This window comes from Ornithodoros turicata, chromosome 2 (assembly GCF_037126465.1).
Source record: "Ornithodoros turicata isolate Travis chromosome 2, ASM3712646v1, whole genome shotgun sequence".
Classification (NCBI taxonomy): Eukaryota; Metazoa; Arthropoda; class Arachnida; order Ixodida; family Argasidae; genus Ornithodoros; species Ornithodoros turicata.
The window spans coordinates 48745173-48767695 of record NC_088202.1 but is presented as its reverse complement, the minus strand read 5'-3'; the positions used below and the strand labels follow the sequence as shown (position 1 = coordinate 48767695).

Here is a 22523-nt window from a genome sequence, read left to right as displayed (position 1 = left end):
TGGGTTTCCCGCATGGCATGGTATGCACGGCATTCTGTCAGGATATGCGCAATTGTCTCCGGATGATTACAGTGTCCGCAACTGGAATCCTCCCTGGAGCCGATCTTGCACAGTTGAGAGTTCGTGAACGCAGATCCTGTGCGTAATCGATGGAGCATTGTCTGCATACCACGGGGAAGATCTTTCGCGGGGAGAGAGGGTCGGTGATTCTGCATGATGTCCTGTATGCCAGGGTGACGCACCTCAACTAGCTGTTTGACGACCAAGAGCCTGTCAGTGTCGGCCGGGACTGCTAAGGATGGGCTGCAGCTGTTGTGTGCTGAGGAAGCTAGCTGGTCCGCTCGTTCGTTGCCTCTGATGCCGACATGAGATGGGATCCATTGGAGCGTAAGCTCACCTCCGGTTAGCCTATGCTGGGCACACGATCTCCTTATACATCGGGCCAGAATGCTATCACACATGGGGTTTATCACGTTGTTGAGGGCACTTTTGGAGTCCGTAAGCAAGACGGCCTTAGGTATTCCGGTGACTTGAACCGCAGCAGCTGCGTGTAGCAAGGCCAGGAGTTCGGCCGTCGTAGATGAGATTGGGTAGCGAACTGATTTCCCTTGCCAGGCCTTGTTTATTGACGGGATGTAGTACGCACTGGTAGCACTTTTGGAACGGTGGTCAATGGAGCCATCCGTGAACACCAGAGTATGTGTGTGATAAACGTCGCTGATCAGGTTCTCAGCCGCCATCCTGGCCACTAGGGGGCTGGACTCGCTCTTCTTCCGTAGACCCGGGATGTGAAGCGTTGTTGCGGGCACGAACTCCCGCCACGGCGGCGTAGGTGGACTAGCTGGGAGCCGAGGAAGAGCGCCCCTGTTGGCTAGAGAGCTGGTGGCACTAGCCAGGCGTCCTAGGGATGTGTGTGTCCTCTGTTCGAGGTCGGTGAAGAGGGAATGCTTGCTGATGGATGTTGATGCATCATCCAGAAACTGGAGTCCTTTGAGCTCAGAGTGGACACTAACAGGCTTTTCCTTAGCTTCCAGGTACGTTTGGGTGACGCTAGAGAACGTTGGGAGACCAAGCGCAGTTCTTATGCCAGCGCGGTGAAGGCGCTCAAGGGCCTGCCATTGTGTAGGCGCGAGGTCTACGTATGGCGCCACGTAGAGAATGCGTGACAAGATCAGGGCTTTGTGAAGGGTGAGCAATGACCGCGCATTGCAGCCCCATGACTTACCGCTGATTCTGCGTAGCAGGTTGAGCGTTTTCTTCCCCTTGCAAATAGTCTCGTTTACTTGCTTAGACCAGCGTAATGTGCTATCGATGGTGACACCAAGATATTTACATGACGCGCATCTTGGGATGGGAGTGTTGTTAATGCTGAGGCTTGGGAAGTCTTTGCCCACGTACTTTCCACGGGGAATGCAGACCATGCATTTTGACTTCTCTGGTGATGCTTCCAGCCCTCTCGCAAGCAGCGCTGCATTGAGCCCGTTCAAGGCAATATCAGCTGTGTCACGAACTTTCTCCTTGTCCGTTCCCACAATGCGGAGGCAGATGTCGTCCGCGTAGATGGTGAGATGAAGGGCATACGGTGTAGGGCGAATTCCTCGGTGAATCCCTGCCATGATTAGGTTGAATAGTATAGGTGATAGAACACTGCCTTGTGGGACTCCTCGCTCAAACTTCTTCACAGAGCTGATACACCCGCGGACGGAGACGTCAAACGTTCTGTTGGACAGAAAGTCACATAGGTATCCTAGAAGGCGGCCAGTGACTCGAGCTGCTTCGAGCGCAGCGAAACATGCCGAGTGCGTTACCGAGTCGTATGCCTTCTTCACGTCAATGAAGAAAGCGAGAGCAAACTCATTGGACTCTCTCGCTTGCTTCAGGCTAGTAGCCACTTCAGCGATTGCGTCAGACGCGCTCCAGCCCTTCCGGAATGCCGTAATGTGATCTGGGAAGCAACCGCCTCGCTCCAAGACCCAAGCCAGCCTTTTGTGAATTATACGCTCCAATAATTTGCCAACGCACGAGGTTAGGGCAATGGGACGGTAGGAGGACAGTTGGCTCGGTGGCCTCCCCGGCTTTAGGACGGGTATTACTCGAGCATGTTTCCAATCAGATGGGATGCATCCAGAGGTCCAGACGTTGTTATATAGTTGGAGCAGAGCGTCGAGTTGGTCGTCGCCTAGGTTCTTGAGGGCCTGGTTAGGGATCCCGTCCGGGCCAGCTGCACTGCGCCGCTTTAAGCCTTGGATGGCGTACTTCAGCTCGGACATCGTGAGGTCGTCGTCCGCCGGGGAGCCATTTGCTCCTGTGTGGCTAGGAAAAAGGCGTTGGGCACTGCAACTTGCGACGCGAGCTAGCTCGCTGGCATAGTCTTCGGCTATGTTCTTCGGCTCCCTGTTTGAGGCTACCGATAAGGTGACAAGCGGGTCGACAGGCTCGGGAAGGCTTTCGATCGCTCGCAGGGTATGCCAAACCTTCGTTGTTGGAGTGTGGGCATTGAGGGACTCGCTGAACTGTCTCCATTGGGTCCGCCTTAATTTCAAGGTATACCTTCTATGGGCAGCACAGACACGCTTGTAAGCGACCCAATCGCCCTGCAGGCCGGTTCTCAGAGCTCGTCGCTGTGCTCGTCGTCGCGCAGCACGGAGGTTGAGGTATCGGAGGTCAGGGGCAGGCATACTGGCCAGGTAGGATACTGCTTTTGAGCTATTAGCCAATGACGCCTTTACAGAGTCGAGCAAGGTATCTACCGATTCTAGTACTGGATTCCTGTCAGCAACATAGTACAACCAATTGCTTAGTCCACATGTACTGAGACACTGCATCACTGAGACACTGTGTCGGCCATCAAATCCTAGAACGTGACGGTCACAGGAAGCATGAATTGAAACAGGAAGCATAGAACAACACAGCGCCTCCCCACTTGCCGATCGATGTAATAGCCTCGCAGAGATGAAAATAGGGGTTGCTTATCAAAGTTCACGCTCCAATTGCATGTAGCTTCGAAGGGAAACTGTCCGTGTTCCAGTATTTCCACCGTTCCATGCATGCGTAGCATCGGCTATCGGGGGCATGAACAAACCCATTCAGGACTTTGACTACTGTACCGCTAATTGTTGACATTTGATTGTATTCGGACTTCCAATTGGTTGGGTGTGGATTACGAAAGAGAAACACCCCCGGGATGTGCTGAAACCGAAACGTTTGGGAAAGCAGAAGCACGAATGCGGATGGTGAAAGCCCTGTAACGATCTCTAACGTTTTTCGCATTTCGTGATGTGCGTCTTTAGCACAAAATGCACCGTCTGCTACAATTTAGCGATTACTCGTGTAGCTAGATTGCTGGACGCAGTTGAGTAGGATTTGAGAAGCTTAATGTCCAAAGTCGGAGCAGACCCTGACGCATCTCAATTGCTCTATTTATCAACGAGCCTGTCGAACTTTCGCCGTGTGGGTTGGAACGAGGCTTGATTGCATACCTGACGAAGTGTTGCTGATGGCTGCATGCTGCGTAGCAGCGCTCCATGCTACGTGGCCTCAAATGGCGGTGACAGCGGCGATGGGAGGCTGGTACCTCGTCACCGTTCACGCACGAAACGGGTCTCAGTCGCCAACCGTCGCCGCAGCCGTTTTCAGCTGCACATGGTGACCATGGTCCTGCGTGGCAAATACATGCAGCAAAATTCAGTGAACATTTATTTTTCATGTAGTCAAGAAACGACAACAACAACAACAGAGCCCCACCCCCACCGGAAATCATTTAGCTTAACAACCAAAATGACGAGTCGTGACATATCGGAAGTATCTCGTGCTTTGTAAATTAGGTCGATGAAGGCGGTTCATAGAGCGCAGATCGTAATCGAAGCTCAGCAAACCGCTTGCATATGACACGAAACGTCGGCGTACGCAAGATCTGCGTGCGATTTTCTTTCGACTGCATTTGGGAGGCAAAGGGGTTCTTATTATCCGCTTTTCTGCACCGCACGCCTGATTGTCGGAGTTAAACAGCCCGAAATGCCTGAGAAAGAAACATCCCGCATGCAGGTATACAGAGCCATAAACTGTCATTGCTTTCGTGTTTCCCATGTGTGGTGGATCGAACTCCGCCAGAGGCGATCCCTCTCTGCGTGGCATGCGTTCACCTTTTCTCCCCTGTTGTTTCGTTTGCTTAGCCAGTTTAAAACAGCGTTGGGCGCGACAGTATAGCCCCCTTTCGTCCAGGCGCGAATCTAGCGGAGGGGGGGGGGGGGGTCCGGACCGCCCCTCAATTACAGACTTGAACTTAGGGCTCAATGGACCAATCCCAGCATGCACGTGGCACTTGTCCACAGCGGACCTCCCATTCGGGAAAATCCTAGATCCGCCCCTGCTTTCGTCAGTGTGAAAGTAATTACGCTCAGTGCTAACGGTGCTTCAGAGGGGAGCTCTTTTCCCCGCTGTGTGGTCCAAAGCAATCAATTTGAAGTAAACAAAAACGTGCGTACTTTTCCCAATGTCCTGTGTAAAGGCACGACGATGGAAAGCAGATGCGATGAAACGTTGTTTGCAAGTTTTTAGCTCGAAGCGGGTCAATAGGATTGTTACTTATATCTGTTCCAACTTGACAATTGGAGCCAAGGTCGGTACACGAGTGTGGAGGCGCAGAGGGTTTTCTTGCAGTTCTGCATGTATTTCTCCTGAGTACTGCACGAATAAGTTTCATCTTTTCTCTGAAGTTCTGAACGTATGCGTTTGTGGATATTATATCGGCGAAATAACTCAGCGTAACATCCCGTTCCTTTTATATGGTGAGTCTCATTTACCTGATATATTCCGTTATGTGTACTTGTTAGCGTGTTCGTGTTGTATATGACAATATTTTAGTACATTCAGTCGGGGGGCTTGAAGCACTGAAGTAACGAGGTTATGAAAAAATGTAATTGACAATAACAACAACAACAATCGCCCCACGTTGACAGCAAACTGTCAAGAAGCAATTACTTCTGCACCATTGCGTAACTCCCCCAGATATTGTTGTGCAGATGTCCAAGACGTTCTATAATAGTCTTAATATTTCTCAAATTTTACCAATCTTCAGTGTGATGAAAAAAGCCGTGCCTTATTAGGCTTGATTCGGTTGCCGTTCGATGGTTTTGAGTTCCAAATAAACGTCGTCAACTAAGCACAAAACAGGTATTGAAATATGTAGGAGTTGCAATCATCTGCGCATGTCTCGTAGAACCGCGCAAGGTGTTGCATTTTATATAGCTCCACAGTTCCCTCCGCAATTAAGAATACAAAGCTAAATTCGTATCGTTCGCTGCACGCGGAATCAGACGAGGAGGCGCCGTGCATGAGTAACTGGCGCCATAGGTGGGCATTTTGGTGAAACCTCACTCGCCCTCACCCTCACGGCCCTCACGGGCACATGCCCTCACTCGCCCTCACCCTCACCGCCCTCACGAGCACATGCCCTCAATCGCCCTCACCCTCACCGCCCTCACGAGCACAGGCCCTCACTCGCCCTCACCCTCACGGCCCTCACAGACACATGCCCTCAATCGCCCTCACCCTCACCGCCCTCACAGACACATGCCCTCAATCGCCCTCACCCTCACCGCCCTCACGAGCACAGGCCCTCACTCGCCCTCACCCTCACGGCACTCACAAACGCAAGCCCTGAGGGTCTTACCCTCATAATGTCTCCTGTGAGTGCACTCATGAGGTTGTGTCCCTCATGAGATCTCCTGTGAGTGCACTCATGAGGTCTGAGGGGCCCCAGGTCTCTGTGAGTGAAGTCACTTGTGAGGCCTGAGGTATGTAAGGTCAGTATGAGGACATTCAGAAATGAGGTCAAATGACGCATGATGTGGTTCCAGCGACACAACCACTGGCTGTGTACACTTTAAAGGGCTGGTGTGCACGTATTTAGCAATTTAGTCTATGTCGCGCTGGGAACACAGCAAAACGTCCTGTGCTGACTGATTACTTTGCGATATGGTTCCAGCGACCCAACTACAGGCAGGTTGCACTTTAAAGGGCTGGTGTGCACGTTTTTACAAATTTAGTCTATGTCGCGCTGGGAACACAGCAAAACGTCCTGAGCTGACTGATTACTTGGCTATATGGTTCCAGCGACCCAACTACAGGCAGGGTGCACTTTAAAGGGCTGGTGTGCACGTTTTTACAAATTTAGCGCCTGTCGCGCTGGGAACACAGCAAAGCGTCCTGAGCTGACTGATTACTTGGCGATATGGTTCCAGCGACCCAACTACAGGCAGGGTGCACTTTGAAGGGCTGGTGTGCCCGTTTTTACCAATTTCGTCTATGTTGCGCTGGGAACACAGCAAAGCGTCATGAGCTGACTGATTACTTGGTGATATGGTTCCAGTGACCGAACTACCGGCAGGGTGCACTTTAAAGGGCTGGTGTGCTCGTTTTTAGCAATTTCGTCTACGTCGCGCTGGGAACACAGCGAAGTGTCCTGAGCTGACTGATTACTTGGTGATATTGTTCCAGCGACCCAACTACAGGCAGGGTGCACTTTAAAGGGCTGGTGTGCACGTTTTTACCAATTTCGTCTATGTTGCTCTGGGAACACAGCAAAGCGTCCTGAGCTGACTGATTACTTGGTGATATGGTTCCAGTGACCGAACTACCGGCTGGGTGCACTTTAAAGGGCTGGTGTGCTCGTTTTTAGCAATTTCGTCTACGTCGCGCTGGGAACACAGCAAATCGTCCTGAGCTGACTGACTAGTTGGCGATATGGTTCCATCGACCCAGATACAGGCAGGGTGCACTTTAAAGGGCTGGCGTGCCCGTTTTGAGCAATTTCGTCTACGTCGCGCTGGGAACACAGCAAAGCCTCCTGAGCTGACTGATTACTTCGTGATATGGTTCCAGCGACCCAACTACCGAGAGCGTGCGCTTTAAAGGGCAGGTGCGCCGGTTTTTAGCAATTTCGTCTATGTCGCGCTGGGAACGCAACAAAGCCCAGTACACTTGGCTGTGTTTCCAGCGCGACGTAGACGAAATTGCTAAAAGCGTGCACATCAGCCCTTTAAAATGCACCCTGCAGGTAATTGGATCGCTGGAACCATGTCACCAAGTAATCAGTCAGCCAAGACGCTTTGCTCTGTTCTCAGCGCGACATATACGAAACTGCTAAAAACGGGCACAGCAGCCCTTTAAAGTGCACACTGCGTGTAGGTGGGTCGATGGAACCATATCACCAACTAATCCGTCAGCTCAGGACGCTTTGCTGTGTTGCCAGCGCGACGTAGACGAAATTGCTAAAAACGGGCACATCAGCCCTTTAAAGTGCACACTGCGTGTAGTTAGGTCGCTGGAACCATATCACCAATTAATCCGTCAGTTCAGGGCGCTTGGCTGTGTTCCCAGCGCGACGTAGACGAAATTGCTAAAAACGGGAACACCAGTCCTTTAAAGTGCACTCTGCCGGTAGCTGGATCGCTGGAACCATGTCATTAGTGCCTTCATAATTTGTCCACGTCTCGTAAGCGTCATTTAACCTCATTTCTGAATGCACTCATACTGACCTCACACCCCTCAGGCCTCACCAGTGACTTCACTCATACAGACCTGGCGCCCCTCAGACCTCATGAGTGCACTCACAGGAGGTCTCATGAGGGGCAAAACCTCATGAGTGCACTCACAGGAAACCTCATGAGGGTAAGAACCTCATGAGTGCACTCACGGATGGCCTGATCGCGGGCTTGCCCTCACTCACCCTCACCTCAAAGGCGTGAGGTGAGGGTGAGGGGCACTCATGAGGGCCCTCATGAGTGAGTTCGCCCAGCTATGACTGGCGCACGCATGGCTCTCAGGAGTGCCATGAGCAGGAGCGCCCCCCCTCCTCTCAGGAGGGGGCTCTCAGGAGCCCCCCCCCCCCAAAAAAAAATCATACCGTTGGTAGTGCACCTCGAACGCGAAGTTCTCACAGAGCCCCTCTCAATTTCTTTTTTTTTGTTGTCGTTTCGCCAGGTTACTGATGCATGTGTACGTAAAGATTGAAGATTTATGTACAAGGTTCGCTAAGATAGACTTCGGAGTTGGGAACCGAGATGAAACAAATGGAAACAGTGTCGGGTAGCTAAAGTATGTGTTAGAGGACGTATTATGCCCCCCAAATTGTGTGTCAATACTGCCACTTGGTCCATTTCTCTGGCGATAAATCGCGAAAATTTAAAAAAATAAGAAAAACAAAGAACGCCGTTTCCAATCGGTGTTTCAGCTCCTTCCGTCAGATGGCGACACGGTCGAAAACGGCGTTGCAGGCGATATCGAAATCAAGTGAACAAGTCGAACTGAATGCAGTGGACTGCTCTGCGAAGTCATCTGCAACACCGCTTTCGACCGTGTCGCTATATGACGGAAGGAGCTGTGAAACACAGGTATAACCGACTGGAAATTTTAGACAGCGGCATTTTTTTTTTTAATTTTCACAATTTATCCGCAGACAAAAAGGACCAAGTGGTAGCAATGACATAAAATTTTGGGGCATAATTCGTCCTCTATCATCTGCTTTAGCTTTTCGACACTGTTTATATTTGTTTGATCTTCGTTACAAACCCTGAAGTTTATCTTTGCGAACACTGCACTACATGTTTTGCTCAAGTGCATATCGGGGCGTCGGGGACGTTTACTCAGGGTGGAGCTCGATGGGTTTAAGAACGGCAGGAGACGTGCTGTACGCAGTCAGGAATGACTGTATGTAAAACAGTGTCAGCGTATATCGCATTTGATTAAGCAGGCAATCGCTAGTATTTTAGTATCTTTCGGTGCAAGCAGCAGAAACAATTTAAATGCATTTTGTGCCGCAGGGGGTAGTGACACGACCAGTGAACATGCTTTTTCTGAGTGGAACATTCCTAGTACATAAATTACACCTGCCAGTGAGCAAAATTCGTTCAAGAGAACAAGCATATCCTGTAAAAGTTTACCTCACAACGGGGAATTTCGAACACACTGAGATATCGCCGTGCATCAAAATGAAGTTTACGCCCCCGCACTTATAGCTTATTAGAAACCAGCAGCCCCCATACTGTCCCCATGTTAGGCACCCCTGACAGCGCTGAATTAGTGTTCGCGCTAGGAAATTGGACGTTTGAACCCCTCACCCCAACCCACCCGGGAGACCGAAAACCCTCCGCTTATGGGCGTCATTTACCACATTAAAGTTACTAGTTACGGCTACAGTTAAGCACATTAAAGTAAGTTAGTGACTTTACAAAGCTACATTTTTTGAAAATACCGAATAAGTGTATCTAAAAATGTGTTTTAGCGCTTTTACTGTCCAAGCATAGTTATGCCATGTCGAGACGATGTCCTATGGGCCAGTCTGAGGCCACCAGAGTTAGTCATCCTGGATGCGTATGAGATGAAAAAATTCGTGGAATTCCTGGTTGGAAAAGACGGCAGGGCATTAAGCCTCGACAAAATGACGCTACAGAACTGACGCGTGGAAAATAGTGCAATACCTGATCAACTTTGTTGCTGTTACATTTTATAATTACTTCAACCAAAAGCGATAACTAGTACTACAAGTTACTTGTAACTCGGCTACTGCCATGGCCGTTATTTTCGCTACCCCCCCCCACACACACACACTATTTCGTTATCACAATACCCTGCACTCTTAAAACAGAGCTTCATCGCATGACGCGTTCCTATAGCCAGCCATCATCTCGAATGACATCGCTCTTGCATGATCTGTTCAAAACGACATGCGGACGCCTTTGTGGCAGTCCTGCAGTAATGTCAGTTTCACAAAATGGCGTACGCAAGGCGCTTTCCACAAATCAGCTGTGGTAACGTTATCATTCTCTGCAATAGATGACTTTCACCGTGTTATGTGGGGAATATCACTACTTGTGTGGTGAACTTCACCAGTGAAGTTCTGTTTCAAGTGTGCGTTATTATAAATAGCGCTCCGATTGAATAACAGCGTGCGTAGACAAGGAACTGTCCCACTACTGCCATGCCTTCGCGGTTGTCGCGACCCAAGATGCACAGATAAAATCCGGGCCAAATTACGTCTTAAAAAGATAATGCCGCGAGGGGACAGAACCCCAGTGCCCTGCGCTGCCGCCGTTTGCGCTTAATGGCCCACCAGAGAACGCTCTGTGTAGGAATCGACCGAGTAGCACAAAGCTGGACACCCTGAAACCCCCTGTGCCGCAGCAATGAAAGGCCGAAAGGTACACAGATAATAACATTGCAGATAGCGCTGCTCTGCTGGGGGCCTACATTGAATGCTTTGTGGATCTGGGATGCGCTCATGGGTGCCATACGAGACTTGACTGCCACATAAAATGGTCGGAACACTTGGTTCGTATCGCTCCGTATTTCGAATACGGAATTGCAAATCCACGTGAAAAGATTTTACAATGTGACCACCGAAATAATGATCTGAGTAAAGAAATCCACAAGGAAAACGAAAGAGAGTTTCACAGACACGTTATTGGCTCAAGCAGGACATAAGGAGAAGTTTCAATTAAAGATAGAAGCTTGTTCTTTTCCAGTGAACAACGGAATAAGAGACTGGCTTTTCTTGTAATACTATGTGTAACGCTGCGGCATTATGGACACAAAGAGCTGCGAGAAAAATCACGAAAAACTTATTTCAACTTATTTCTATGCTAACTACTTAACTAGAAACTTCACATAAAATTCTAGAATATATTTTTTTTTCCAGAATGTCACACGGAAACAGGCGCAAGTGCAAATTCGACGCAGCACGAAAAACCTTTTCAGCAGTGAACGAGTCACCATCCAGTACAAGGAACATGGTCATATTAGTGCCATTATAAAACTATTGCTTTACTTCTGTGGATTATCTCATTCACAGGCACACACAAAAAAGTAGAGAGACGACGGAAACGTAGAAAGGAAATTCGTACTTGTTCTGCCCCACGCAGTTCTACTAGAAAAGCACCACCTTAAGGATACGCTCGAGATGTTCCTGCAAATCCCTCTAGGTGATTCACAATGTGGTACAGCGCCGAACCCAATATCGCTCACAAAGGGACGTTGTTCGACAAGACAGGCGAAAAGACGGCATAAAAAACGTATCTTCTCGCGTACTAAGACGGATGGCCTGTTGGGAACTCGCTCGGTTTACCATGCATCTTCTAAATCTACGTCGTCCATCACTCGATGCTTCCAACCTGCTATAGAGGGTCGCGCCTTCAAGAGCACTTCAAGCACTAAGGGAAAGTTACGGAGAACGTGCAGCGTGACGTGGTGCGAACTTAGGGAAGCGGCATCTGGTGTTCGAATAAAGTAAGTTGTCCTCTTCTACGTAGGAACGTCCACGTATATCTTTAGCTTCGGAACACGTTATGTCGTTTACAATCAAGCTGGAAACAAAGCGACCTAATGTCCTTGAAATTTTGCCCAGCATGGATTATATATGCCATAATTATCAGCTTGTTCTTTTGTTTTCTACACTGCGCAATCTTTTTCCTTGGCCAATTTCCTAGAGAGTACCCGAAACGCATCGAGTTTACAAAGCGACATGCTCGCATACTGTCGCATAATTGGGACCCATCAGATGTGCCTTTTGGTCATGCATATAAAATGCCTCATTATAGCCGCGTAATCCTCTCTCTGTGACCTTACGATAGGTACAATGCCATTACGCTTTTTCTGTAGTGGTGCCTGTAACTCGGATAATGAAACAGTGTGTTAGCGAACTATGTTCCGCGAATAGCCGTCATGACGTCTATATAGATTCCGCATCATGCAGATCACTTTTGAAGATTGTGAATTTGCCTTTTCCAAAATACTTCTTGTAAGCTATGTGATGGTACTGATGTCAATAGCAGTGAGCTGTTTGGCTGACCTGACATCGCGACATCGGGGAGTCGGCAAGGGACGCAACGCCCCCCACCCCACCCTCCGCCACATATATTAAACCCATATTAAACAATTACTACCCATATTAGGGTAAGGTGGGGCACGATGAGACATTTTTGGCTCGACGTCGACTGACTGAGAGATGTGTTGCTCCATGGGCTTGAAACTTTACTCATAGGTGGCTCTGCATGTCCGCTTTATTGCGTGTGAGAATTGTCCGGATTAGTGCTTGCGTTGAAGAGAAAAAAAAAATCGGTTACTTCTGCCTAGAATGTTAAGATCCCTAAAAAAGGCGCGATTTTCTGTAGTCCTTTTTCTTGTTAGGTGTGCGGCAGGCTTATTGTGTCAATTTAAGTCCACATCCTATTTCTTTATTCATTAGTCTAGATATATGCAAAATATGGGAACTCTTGGTTATCCGATGTTAAACTAAAAAAATTATGCATCCGATTATATGCACGGGGCAAGACGTGACAACTTACTGTAATTTAAATGAACACAATTTAAATTTGATGTAGTCTAGAAATTGATAAATCAACAATCAGGTGGCTTTATGCTTGTTCCTCAGAGATTCCTTTTTTTGCATATTGCCTAGGATTTTCCAACAAAGTTTCCTGTTTCCTACGATATTTCCAGCTTAAGCAGAAGCGCACTCAAAAGCGAGCTACCAGCTACACATCAGACTGGCGATGCCTTGTTTGCAAAGGACGGTGGAGCAACATAGCACCGGGTTCTGTGTGGTTTTATAGCACATCATGTGGTCGGTGAGCTCAAGGGGGCTGTGTAGGTGCTTGTATTGCAAAAACTAATTTTACCTCGGCGTGTCTCATCTTGCCCCGAGGGTTGGGGCAAGATGAGGCAATCTGCATTTTTGAATTTCTCATTCTGTGTGTATTTTAGACCCGGCCACGTCCGTTCTGATTTACAGATCAGAAGCTCTAGACCTCTGAGAAAGTGCCTAGGGCTAGGGTTTTGAAAAACAGGGAAAATAAAAATTCCATATTCAATTGCAAATTTCTGTCTCATCTTGCCCCACGTTCCCCTATGGCCCACAATAATCGAAGAAACACGCTCCCCCACCCGCATGTAGAGCGTGCGGCAACTTCAGGCTACCAACTACTAATCAGCACATGTGATAGACATGATCTACAATGGTTTCAAGAAGACATCGGATTGATATGCGTATTCAAACATATATTCACCAACTTTTCATCCGTGTGCGTAAAGGTCATGAGCGTCATTTGCGCGGCGAGCGTACCATGAAGATGTCGCCTCCTATAGAAACGTCCTATACGTCCAACGCCACATCTAACAGATTGATCAATCTGAGATTTTCAAAATCTGTGTTGACAACGCGTCATAACAATAGGTCACCGGTAAGTTCGTGCGGAAATGACGTCAGTGTCCTCGCTTCCGTGTCAAGCGCCTCACAGGTTCCAATAGGCAAGGTGCTTTGTGATCGCTGCGTGTTTAAAATTGGTTTTCCAGTCGCTTCTGAAGCAGCATGGGTGACTGTTGCGCTGTTGCGAAGGGTTGATTATTCCCTTCAGGACTACAATGCCAGGTATTGGCACAGCGCCGGTAATCCTGTGTACTTCTCCTACATATGAAAGTATAGAAGAATATGAAACCCACAACATCAAAAGCGAATTTTTGACATTTTGATTTTAAACTTTTTTTAAGTTTTAACTGCAGCTAGAAATCGCTGGTTACACACGTGGCGCACTCTTAAAGTTTGCATGTTGCAGCCGTTCTACTCAGTGTTACATTACGTGCGTGCTTGCCGTCGGTTAATTAGTGTATGTACACGCACAGAAAAACACAGTCTATTAGTCAGGTTCTGATAGTCGCGCTTTACCGCTTTCTAAAATTGTGTGTACAGCCAGGCACATTCACCTCCAGCACCCATAGCGTGCGTCGTCTGCTACTGTAGACACGGAAGCCGACCCCTTTCCCATGATTTTTAGAAGGTACCGGTCACCTATTCGGTTTATTCGTGCGCGATGCTCCGACGAACTAAACGTATTGCAGGGCATCCGCTGTTGCATTGTCACTCCTTCTATCATACCCGACTACGTGTACCAGCATTCTACGTGCACCAGCTCCCTCCGTGCCTAAAGGTCAGCTCCGGAGGAAACTCACTGTCAGAGATTACAACAAACACTAGCAGGCACAAAGCTTGATGCCTACTGAATTTACTTTCAAAATAGTTTGGCCGAATACCCTGTATCTGCTGCGAAATCTGTTTTTTGGTTTGCCGTCCGATCGTCCGCCTGACCAGCTGACGCACACTCAGCTTTCGCTTTGGCTCTTCTTGGCTTCTTTACTGTCTCGCAGTTTCGCAATCGCCAGCAATCGTCAGGGGGGTCGGACTCGCTGAAAAAAGCGTGACCACAAGGGCGCTGCCATCCGTTGGTCATGGAAGGCGTTGCCTTCCGTTGGCTGCTTCATTCCGCTAAACTTGACGTGCTCGTTTTCCTAAATTCACCACCTGCTATCTAAATTCGGCGTACTATGTGGGTATCTCATATGTATTTGTTAAACAAATAAGCAGTGAACATTTTCCCACTACATCATTTGATTGTGTGCTGTCGTTCGTTCGTTACTTCATTACCACGAAACTCGACAGACCAGAGCATGGTAATCTCATAGATAAAATATGATTCACGTTTGATATGACAACGTTTACCTTGTGATTTCGATAGCGCTGCTTAATTCTGCACCTATCACGAAGGTTCGTGCGTACTCAACGCAATTACACGGCTTGCCTCGCTTCCTACGCTAGACGTCATTCCCTCCATGGGCTCGTTTCCCAGTTTGTTATCCCACGTGACTGCACAGGGTTGGCAACAAACAGAGCAGCTCCGCTGTAGTTAGCGGGCAGAAATTCGTCCACAAACACTGCCCGTGACGGTCACGCTTGGGGATTGGAGAATCCCGTTGACGGCGCGACAAGTACGTCCTCTAGAGTCTTCCTGTATTAACTCTATGGCAATCGTCGTCACTCGTCAGGCTGAAAGCGAAATCGAGAGTCGCCTGTACGTACGGGCACCATTCTCCGTGTCTTAATTTGATCATCTTTTCCCCCTCCGGCTGGTCAGTAGACACAACTTCGTCTAAGTTGTCACTTTGTGAGATATGCAGCGTGAGTGAATTGTGGGAATGCCGTGCTTCTCGCAGTACGAGGAGGTACGCTAATAACAAAGATGTTTCGTACCAAGTTCCCAGTTGATTTTGTGCGTGATTGCGTGGTACGAAATCAGTGGTTGAGTGCTCTTAACTAATCAAGACAACTGTCGTGTGTGCTCGAAGCATTTTGCATCAGAATATTACAAGGTCGTTCACCTGACGGCCGATTTGGACTGGAAAAGTCGATGAAAAGGGGTGCGGCACCTGCCTCGTTCGACGACAACAAAGAGGATAGCATCAAAGGACCAAAGTTGCAGGTAAGTGTCCGCACGAACTTGCACTATGGCTTGCACACAATGTGAACGGCAAATATGGGACTGCTAAGCTGCGGTTGTATGTAAAACTACGCAGTTTCTCAGAGAAGCTGGTTGCGAAATTACATGAGTTTGGAGAAGTCTGAGCTTGGGCACAAGGAAGACAAAACCATCACAGCAGCTGAAATCAGTAACAACCTAATAGTTCCTGTGTTGAGACACACTTTGTCTGTCTGGACTTCTGTGTGATCACACTCAGCCTTTTCCCAACCATGGAACTACCCTATATGCCGCATACATGGTAGCATACTGTTGTTCCTCTTTAATAGCCAGGCTGTGTCTGCGAGTGCTGTGTATTCAAGTTGTAATGTAAAGTTATTACGTGCCACAAATTCCATTGTGTTCTTCTATACTAATGAAGTTGACTTCAGCAACCGCAGGCCTGACGAGCAAGGAATGACGGTCAGCATGCTCCTCACAGATTCGCACAAATAGGTGAAGTCATGAGAAAGACTCATCCATGTGTGAATCATCGTTTTGAAACAATGGCACGCTGCAAGAGGGCCACATTTCCTTCGTAGCACATCGTCATAACACATGTATGCTGTCCAGCCTGTGTACATTGGTTGACAACATATTTCCTATTAGAAGGGGTACAGTTGTGGGCAAGCTATGCTGTTAACATTGTTGATCACATTTTGTAGCTTAAATATGAAGATGCTTTTTGCACATTTCCTAGCAATATTAGCCTTAACAGGTATAATTATAATTTTTTCTACTGCTTGCTCAGGCCCGAGGGAAAAGGTACATACAGCAGCGCTGGTGAACTGGTGCGCTGGTGCCACAATAATGGTGACACAATATCGCAAACATGCACACGTGTGCACACATGGACAAGTAATGACAATGGACACCTGGTTCTGCTAAAATGGCTCACAATACTATGGCATATCATAAATATTTGAATCATAACGTTGCTTTACATATTCATGAACATCAAGGTCTCTATGCAAGATATGCACATCAAGACACTGAGAAGCAGCTTTGGCCCCACGAAGATGATTTACGGTATTTCAAGCTAGAAGCGATTACTAAGCAATTGCCCTGCATTCCCCAATTACAGGAACTGGAACATTCGAAGTGTAGGGGATGGTGGATGTATACTTCCCCTTCTGAAAGACATCCCGTCATTGTGTGCACTAAAATTTGCCTTGCCTCAGTGCTATTTCTCGGTCATGTATCTAAGGTACAACAGCACCACTTCCACCTTGTCTGTGTGCCACATATTGTATCTCTGCATGAGGAATGTGTGAGAGAAGACTACTGAAACATAGAATTGCACTGCTTCTGTACTGCACAAGCCGGTTCAGTCTGTTTTAGGAATTCTAATAATGCAAATTTTCATGCCAAGGTATGTCCAGGAGCTTACTGGCGCTCTGCTCGATCTCTGTGGACGGTGGCTGTTCATGAGCCCCCGAACAAAACGAACAGACTACACAAACTCACCGCAAGACTTACAGTGAATGAGTCACGACAAGGCTGGCAACTTTGCAAGGCATTAAATGCAAGTGAACAACAGAAGGGCTTCAGTGAACGTGTACAAGCAGTCTCATACCTAGGATTTTTAGTTTTTTGCATCTCATTCACCATTATTCGATGGCTTCTGTAGAAGCATATCGAATGGGGAAACAAACACAAGATTTTCGTGCTCCAGGTTCCTTAGCCATTTGAACTACATGAGGTGTCAGGGAAAAATAAAGGGGTCGGGATGCTTTCATTGATGTGAGTTGTTACATCACGGGTGCATCATTGCATTGCGTTCCATAATACTGATCAACTGTGTCATACTTCTTGAGATAAAAGCCCTCGAACAGATGCCCGACTAAAGCGCAGATGTCAAACACCTCAGAGCTACAGCCAATTCCACTGATAGCCCTAAGGGCTGTGACGTCAGAGGTGCTTGAGTTTCGCTTTAAGGTGCCCATTTTCTACACACTATTCCGACCTTGGTTGTAAGACACACATTGGTACAAAGGAGCTTTTATGTTCATGTGGGATGATGGTGTTGCAACCCCTTTCACTGCTTTGTGGGGAATGACCTCATTTTGCGCCTTAAGACACACCACAGAACACATCAACTGCACCTGTATTTTGTCCATCTTGCAGTGCACTTGTTTACCTGTTGCGAGGCGTTATGCAGGGCAGTCGGGTAGTTTTATGATCTCTGTGTATTCAATAAAATTATAGTCTATTCAATGTTACGTGTAAAGTTACACTATCTGTGGAATGTGTGGAGATGTTCATTGATAGAAGAAGTAACTCGGCTTCTGAAACCAGCATGCATATCCAGATGTAATAATGGTGTAGATATGACATATGCAAGCAACTGATCATCAACATTTTTTTTAGCGGTTGATTAATGTGTTGGCGCATGGCTGCATTGGACTAGTAAACCAGCCGAAATAAGGTGCGAAGATATCCCTGATAATTACACTTGTGCAGTGGATTTTTTTTCATTAATTTTTTCCTTTCTTTCTTTTTGTGCTACTCTTGAGCTCTCATAAGCCACGTATGCCTTCATGTAAGTATCTTGCTTGTTGTTGAATCTTGTGCTTGCTCTCTCGACAGTGTAAAATTTCGGCAAATGCGTTCATCGCGTATCTGCACTAAAGTTGTCATTCACGCCTAATTCTTACGTACGTACCTACAGTGTGTATAAGTTAACGTGGCGTTGCCAAACACAACTCATTCACCCGATTAGAATGCCAAGAAGTGTGATTACTGTTTATGTAACGTCAAACGCCATGCATTCGATAGAGAGAAAGATATGCGCAAGTGCATGGAAGTAGCAAGTGATGCAGCAGTGGTGAGCCGTAACGATGAGAGAGTCAAGTCTTCAATTGAGCGATGAATTGACTTACTTTATCAAAGATACCTACAATGCGAATAAAAATATCTTTCGTATGTAGGCGTAGCACACTTGACGGCTGACGATACGTGACGTTCATTGTGTTCTTCGCCAGTTTGCCGCTGGCCGGAACGCGAGAGCATAATTGCACGAATCCTAACTGCACATGTGGTATTAACAGCGTGTTTTGGCATTGGCAGATCATCCCACAAATAAAAAACGATGCAATCAAGAATCCTACGTCGACCGAGCAGGCGCTCCCTGCCACCATAGCCTGTCTACATCCCCGTATGCTCCGTAGAAAGGGAGGGATGTCTTGAAGAACACTGATATCACTTACGTCAGCGGTATAGACTGCATGAACAGCTGCCGTCATAAAAATGGCGGCCCCCATGTCTGTTTCGACTTTCGAAATGGTTAATTTACGATTATTTAAAATATAGGGCTGTTTTGTGTGGAAATGAATGGTTGTTTCAGACACAGTTCGATATGGGCTTCCAGAATATTGTTACAGTTTCAAGAAGTCAAGGTATCCCCGGAGCTGACCTTTAATAGATGTGTCTACCTTCTTCTCGCATACACACTGCAAAATTCGCAACAAAAAAAGAAAAAAAGAGAACGAGTTCCAACGTTCCTACGCGATACCGTAACCTTTGCTCTGCGCGTTTGCTCTCGAGCTACTCCGTGTTGCAATCAGGTTCTGCTTATTCCACTTATCTCCTGTGGTCGTAGATAGAGTAGATTAGCGACTTAGTGGCATCTCAATAAGCTTGTCGTTGTTGCTTCATAACAGTAGGATGTTTCGCATTAATCCCAATGGTCAACCCATTCCAATATACTCCTCTTGCGACAGTTCAGAGGTCTTTTCTTATGACTTCGGATAAAAATAGCGCGGGAACATACTGCACGTTTTAAATATTTTCTTGCGAATTATGCGTGAATGAAAATTACAAATTGCCGGCGGCAACAATGATGAACTTCACAGTGTGTAACAAGAGGCGCTATCAGCGCAAAAAAAAAAAAAAAACACAAACGAAAAAGAAAGTACTGTCTATGAGAATAACAATCGGTCCCCATAGGGCAGCGTCGAAGCAGCACGAAATCGTACACGAAAAACGAATTCCGTACGCGAGACCTGCCATTATCAAGTCGGCGTCTCGCTCTCGTTCATGTACTTTGTCGAACAGCAACGTTTCAAAAGCGCAGCGACGATAGAAGGAAGTCAGAAGCGCAATGAAACACATTTCTTGTCAAGTTCACGCGAGACAACTAGTACGATCTTTATGGGAAAAGCGTCATGGCGAAAACGTGCCTCGAAAACAACGCTGGACTCAATGTCTTTCTGAAGCAAACTGCAGTTTTCGCAGACTTCGTCCCCAAAATTTGTGTGGTCTATCCACGTAAACTCGGAAGTAACCATGAAAATACGATGAGAATGCATAATGTAAAAACCCCGAGACTAGGGAACACGAAGGGACAGACACAAACACGAAGTTTCAACGAAGGGACAGACACAAACACGAAGTCTCAAAAGTCTCATTTTTACATTATGCATCATCTTCACCAGCTCGCTTGCTTCCTAGCCATTTTTTCATTACGATGAGAATGTTCAACTCTTGATATACCAAGGAGGAAACAGAATAGCTGCAAGACACTTTCGATATTGCGAATTCCAATTGTCCCGCGATTTTCTGAAATGAAGAAATTACCAGATATGTCATTATGCGTTTCCATCACGCCCCTGTAATATTCCAAAATCAGACAGGGTAACGAGGCAAGTTGAAGTGGGAATTGTTACGCAAAAGGGGTCCAGGTTTTGCTGGCGAAAATGCTGAGAAAGAGAAAATGAAGGGAGTTCGCGAGACAATTGGTGACAGTGGTTGTCATGATGATGACGTCCAAGGTAGCTTGCCGTTGCTCGCCTCACGGCTGTGGGCATCGCCATGAGACAGTTAGGAGAACGTGGAACAATGAGGTTGCCCAGTGACTCTCGGTTCTCTGCTTTGTATTCCTTTGTTGACATTGGAAAAAAAAAGTGCTGCTAGTAGGTTCCGTGCTCCGACCGCACAGAGATACATAGAAGCAGAGCATGACGGAGGGCAGGATCTGTTTGTAAAAACGTTAAGTAAGAGACTATGCCTCACTCTCTCTCTCTTTTTTTTTTCAACATCTCCATATTTCTCTCTTTTTTTTACCTACCTACTTCTCTTTCTTACCTGCTCCTTTTTATTATCCCATCCCAGCCAATCCAATCATTGTTAATAGCTTTGCAGGACAAGGTTCGTTGACAGAACGTTCAGCACGCGCTCGCTGCGCGTGTAGGAAGATCTACAAAAACTGTTGAGAATGAGTTCAACATAACCTTCAATTCCAATGGCAGATTTGGAGAGCTTCCGAAGCAAGTTTTGCTGCTACGCCTGGAGCAAGCCTGTTCTATTAGAAGATAGGCAACAGTGGCGGAGTCTTCCGACGGGAGTTTTATAGCGGCATTCGAGCAAAGGTCTCTCCAAGGAGCAATCCAGACTGCTCCGCAAAAATAGGCAGATTCAACCGGAACTCACCGTGACGTATCACTTGTCGCTCGCGCTCCCCATTCTCTTCTTCGCTAACATGGCTGCTTCGCAATTCGTCTCCGTCGTGACTCGTATTTCGCATCGTACGTTGGCGATTTTGCTTATTGAAGAAAGCGATGAGTCAGACATTACCAACTGGGAGATTAGGACGGCAACGTTGGACGACTTGGATGACCTTTATGTTGCAAAACATGGGGTTGTAGAGGAATATGAGTACCTTCTTCTTCTTCCTCCGTTGCTGATCGTCATCCGCCAAGGCAGATTGACCAGGGCTAAATTCCGAGTTGAGCGCAATTGTTCCAGTCGAATATTTGGATCACTTGCTCTAGGTCAGAGCAAGCCGCTCTATTGCGGTGTTTACCAATTGCTCCATCTCTGCCATTGGAATTCAACATTACTTTTGTACACAAGATAGACTGCTAGCGACGCGCTTGTCTGAAATCGCCTGCCAGTAGTTCTGCAGTGCATATTTCCTTGGCTGCCCGCGAAAACGTTGTGCCAATATTATATTTAAAGGTGGACCATATGCTGCACGTGTTTGTTACTCGAAATAAATGATATTGCAACACCTGGAGATCTGAGATGGGATAAACAACGGGGTGCTGGTTTCAGAAAAGGATGTCGCAAGTAGTACAAACGCAGATGTGTATACAAATTTGTACAAACGCAACCTGGTCTTGTTCTTGTACACATCTTAATAACTGTTCCATTGACGCTGCAGGCCGTTTACGTATATACAATTACGAGCGAAGACTCACAGCTCTGCCGTGCCGCGAGCAGTATTGTTCCCGCTGATGCTTGGGCCTCGTAGGAATCCTCCTCGAAGTTTTCATGGCAGGAACCCCTTGAACTGTCTCTATTACGGATTATGGGCAAATGGTTCGAAACCCCTGCTTTTAAACTTTGCAGTTGATTATCGCACTATTTTTTAAACGTGTAATACATGATGGACCGCGACAAGAGAACTGGAGCTGTGTGTACGTGTGTGTTCAATGTGTACGTGCTCGGTTTATACGAGTATAACAGAAGTCAACGAGGTCAGAAGTCACGGGGGCCTGTTGTTGTGCAGTCAAGTAACATTGCTGGTCGCTGGCGCTACACTCTCCTACATAACAGAAGTCAAATTGTCTGCTTGTAATCGTTGTGACACGAGTGTATGTTCTGGACGTCGAGTATATAACAGAAGCATCGCATACAAAGGTCATCTACCGCTAGCGTTTTATGCGGTATGAAAGTGCTGCTTGGCATAACCGCTACCTTGCAACTATATTGCAAGGGCTGGTGTTATGCACATACGTATACACAGTTGTACGGAAGAGCACGCAGTGGGATGCCCTGCTGTTGTAGATTGTGCCTTCAAGTGGCAGCATATTTTGCCGGGTTCGAAGGACGAACATTGTGCTCAGTGTATACATGCGCGCTCACCACTGAATGAACGAGTTCAGCCAATACAGAGGCAGAAGAGGTGAACGTTACAAGGATGATTGCCCACAAGAGCATTACAGATTTATGAAAAAAAAAAAAAGTAAAAACGTGTGACGCCGAAAGCTTATCACTATCAACGATAGCAGCTTTTACTCAGGTATGAGGTTTGCACCGGGGCAGGTGCAACTTAAATTCCCTGTTTGGCTAGAATTCGGCGGACTTCCCTGTTTCCTCCTCAATTCCTGCGCTATACGTTGCTTGAGCACGACTGCTTGTGCTCCATGATCATCGCTTAGTATTCCGAACTTGTACCCT

The 22523-nt window shown here is 47.2% G+C and overlaps 1 protein-coding gene across 2 annotated transcripts in view; it reads right to left on the bottom strand.

Annotated features, from left to right (window-relative positions):
* The window catches only part of LOC135385380 (thrombospondin type-1 domain-containing protein 7B-like), a 552806-nt gene that overhangs the window by 355243 nt on the left and 175040 nt on the right, over positions 1–22523 (bottom strand). For both annotated transcript variants that reach the window (XM_064614667.1, XM_064614668.1), the window contains one exon: positions 3480–3657. In XM_064614667.1, the coding sequence (XP_064470737.1) occupies positions 3480–3657 (178 nt within the window). The remainder of the gene's footprint in view (positions 1–3479; positions 3658–22523) is intronic.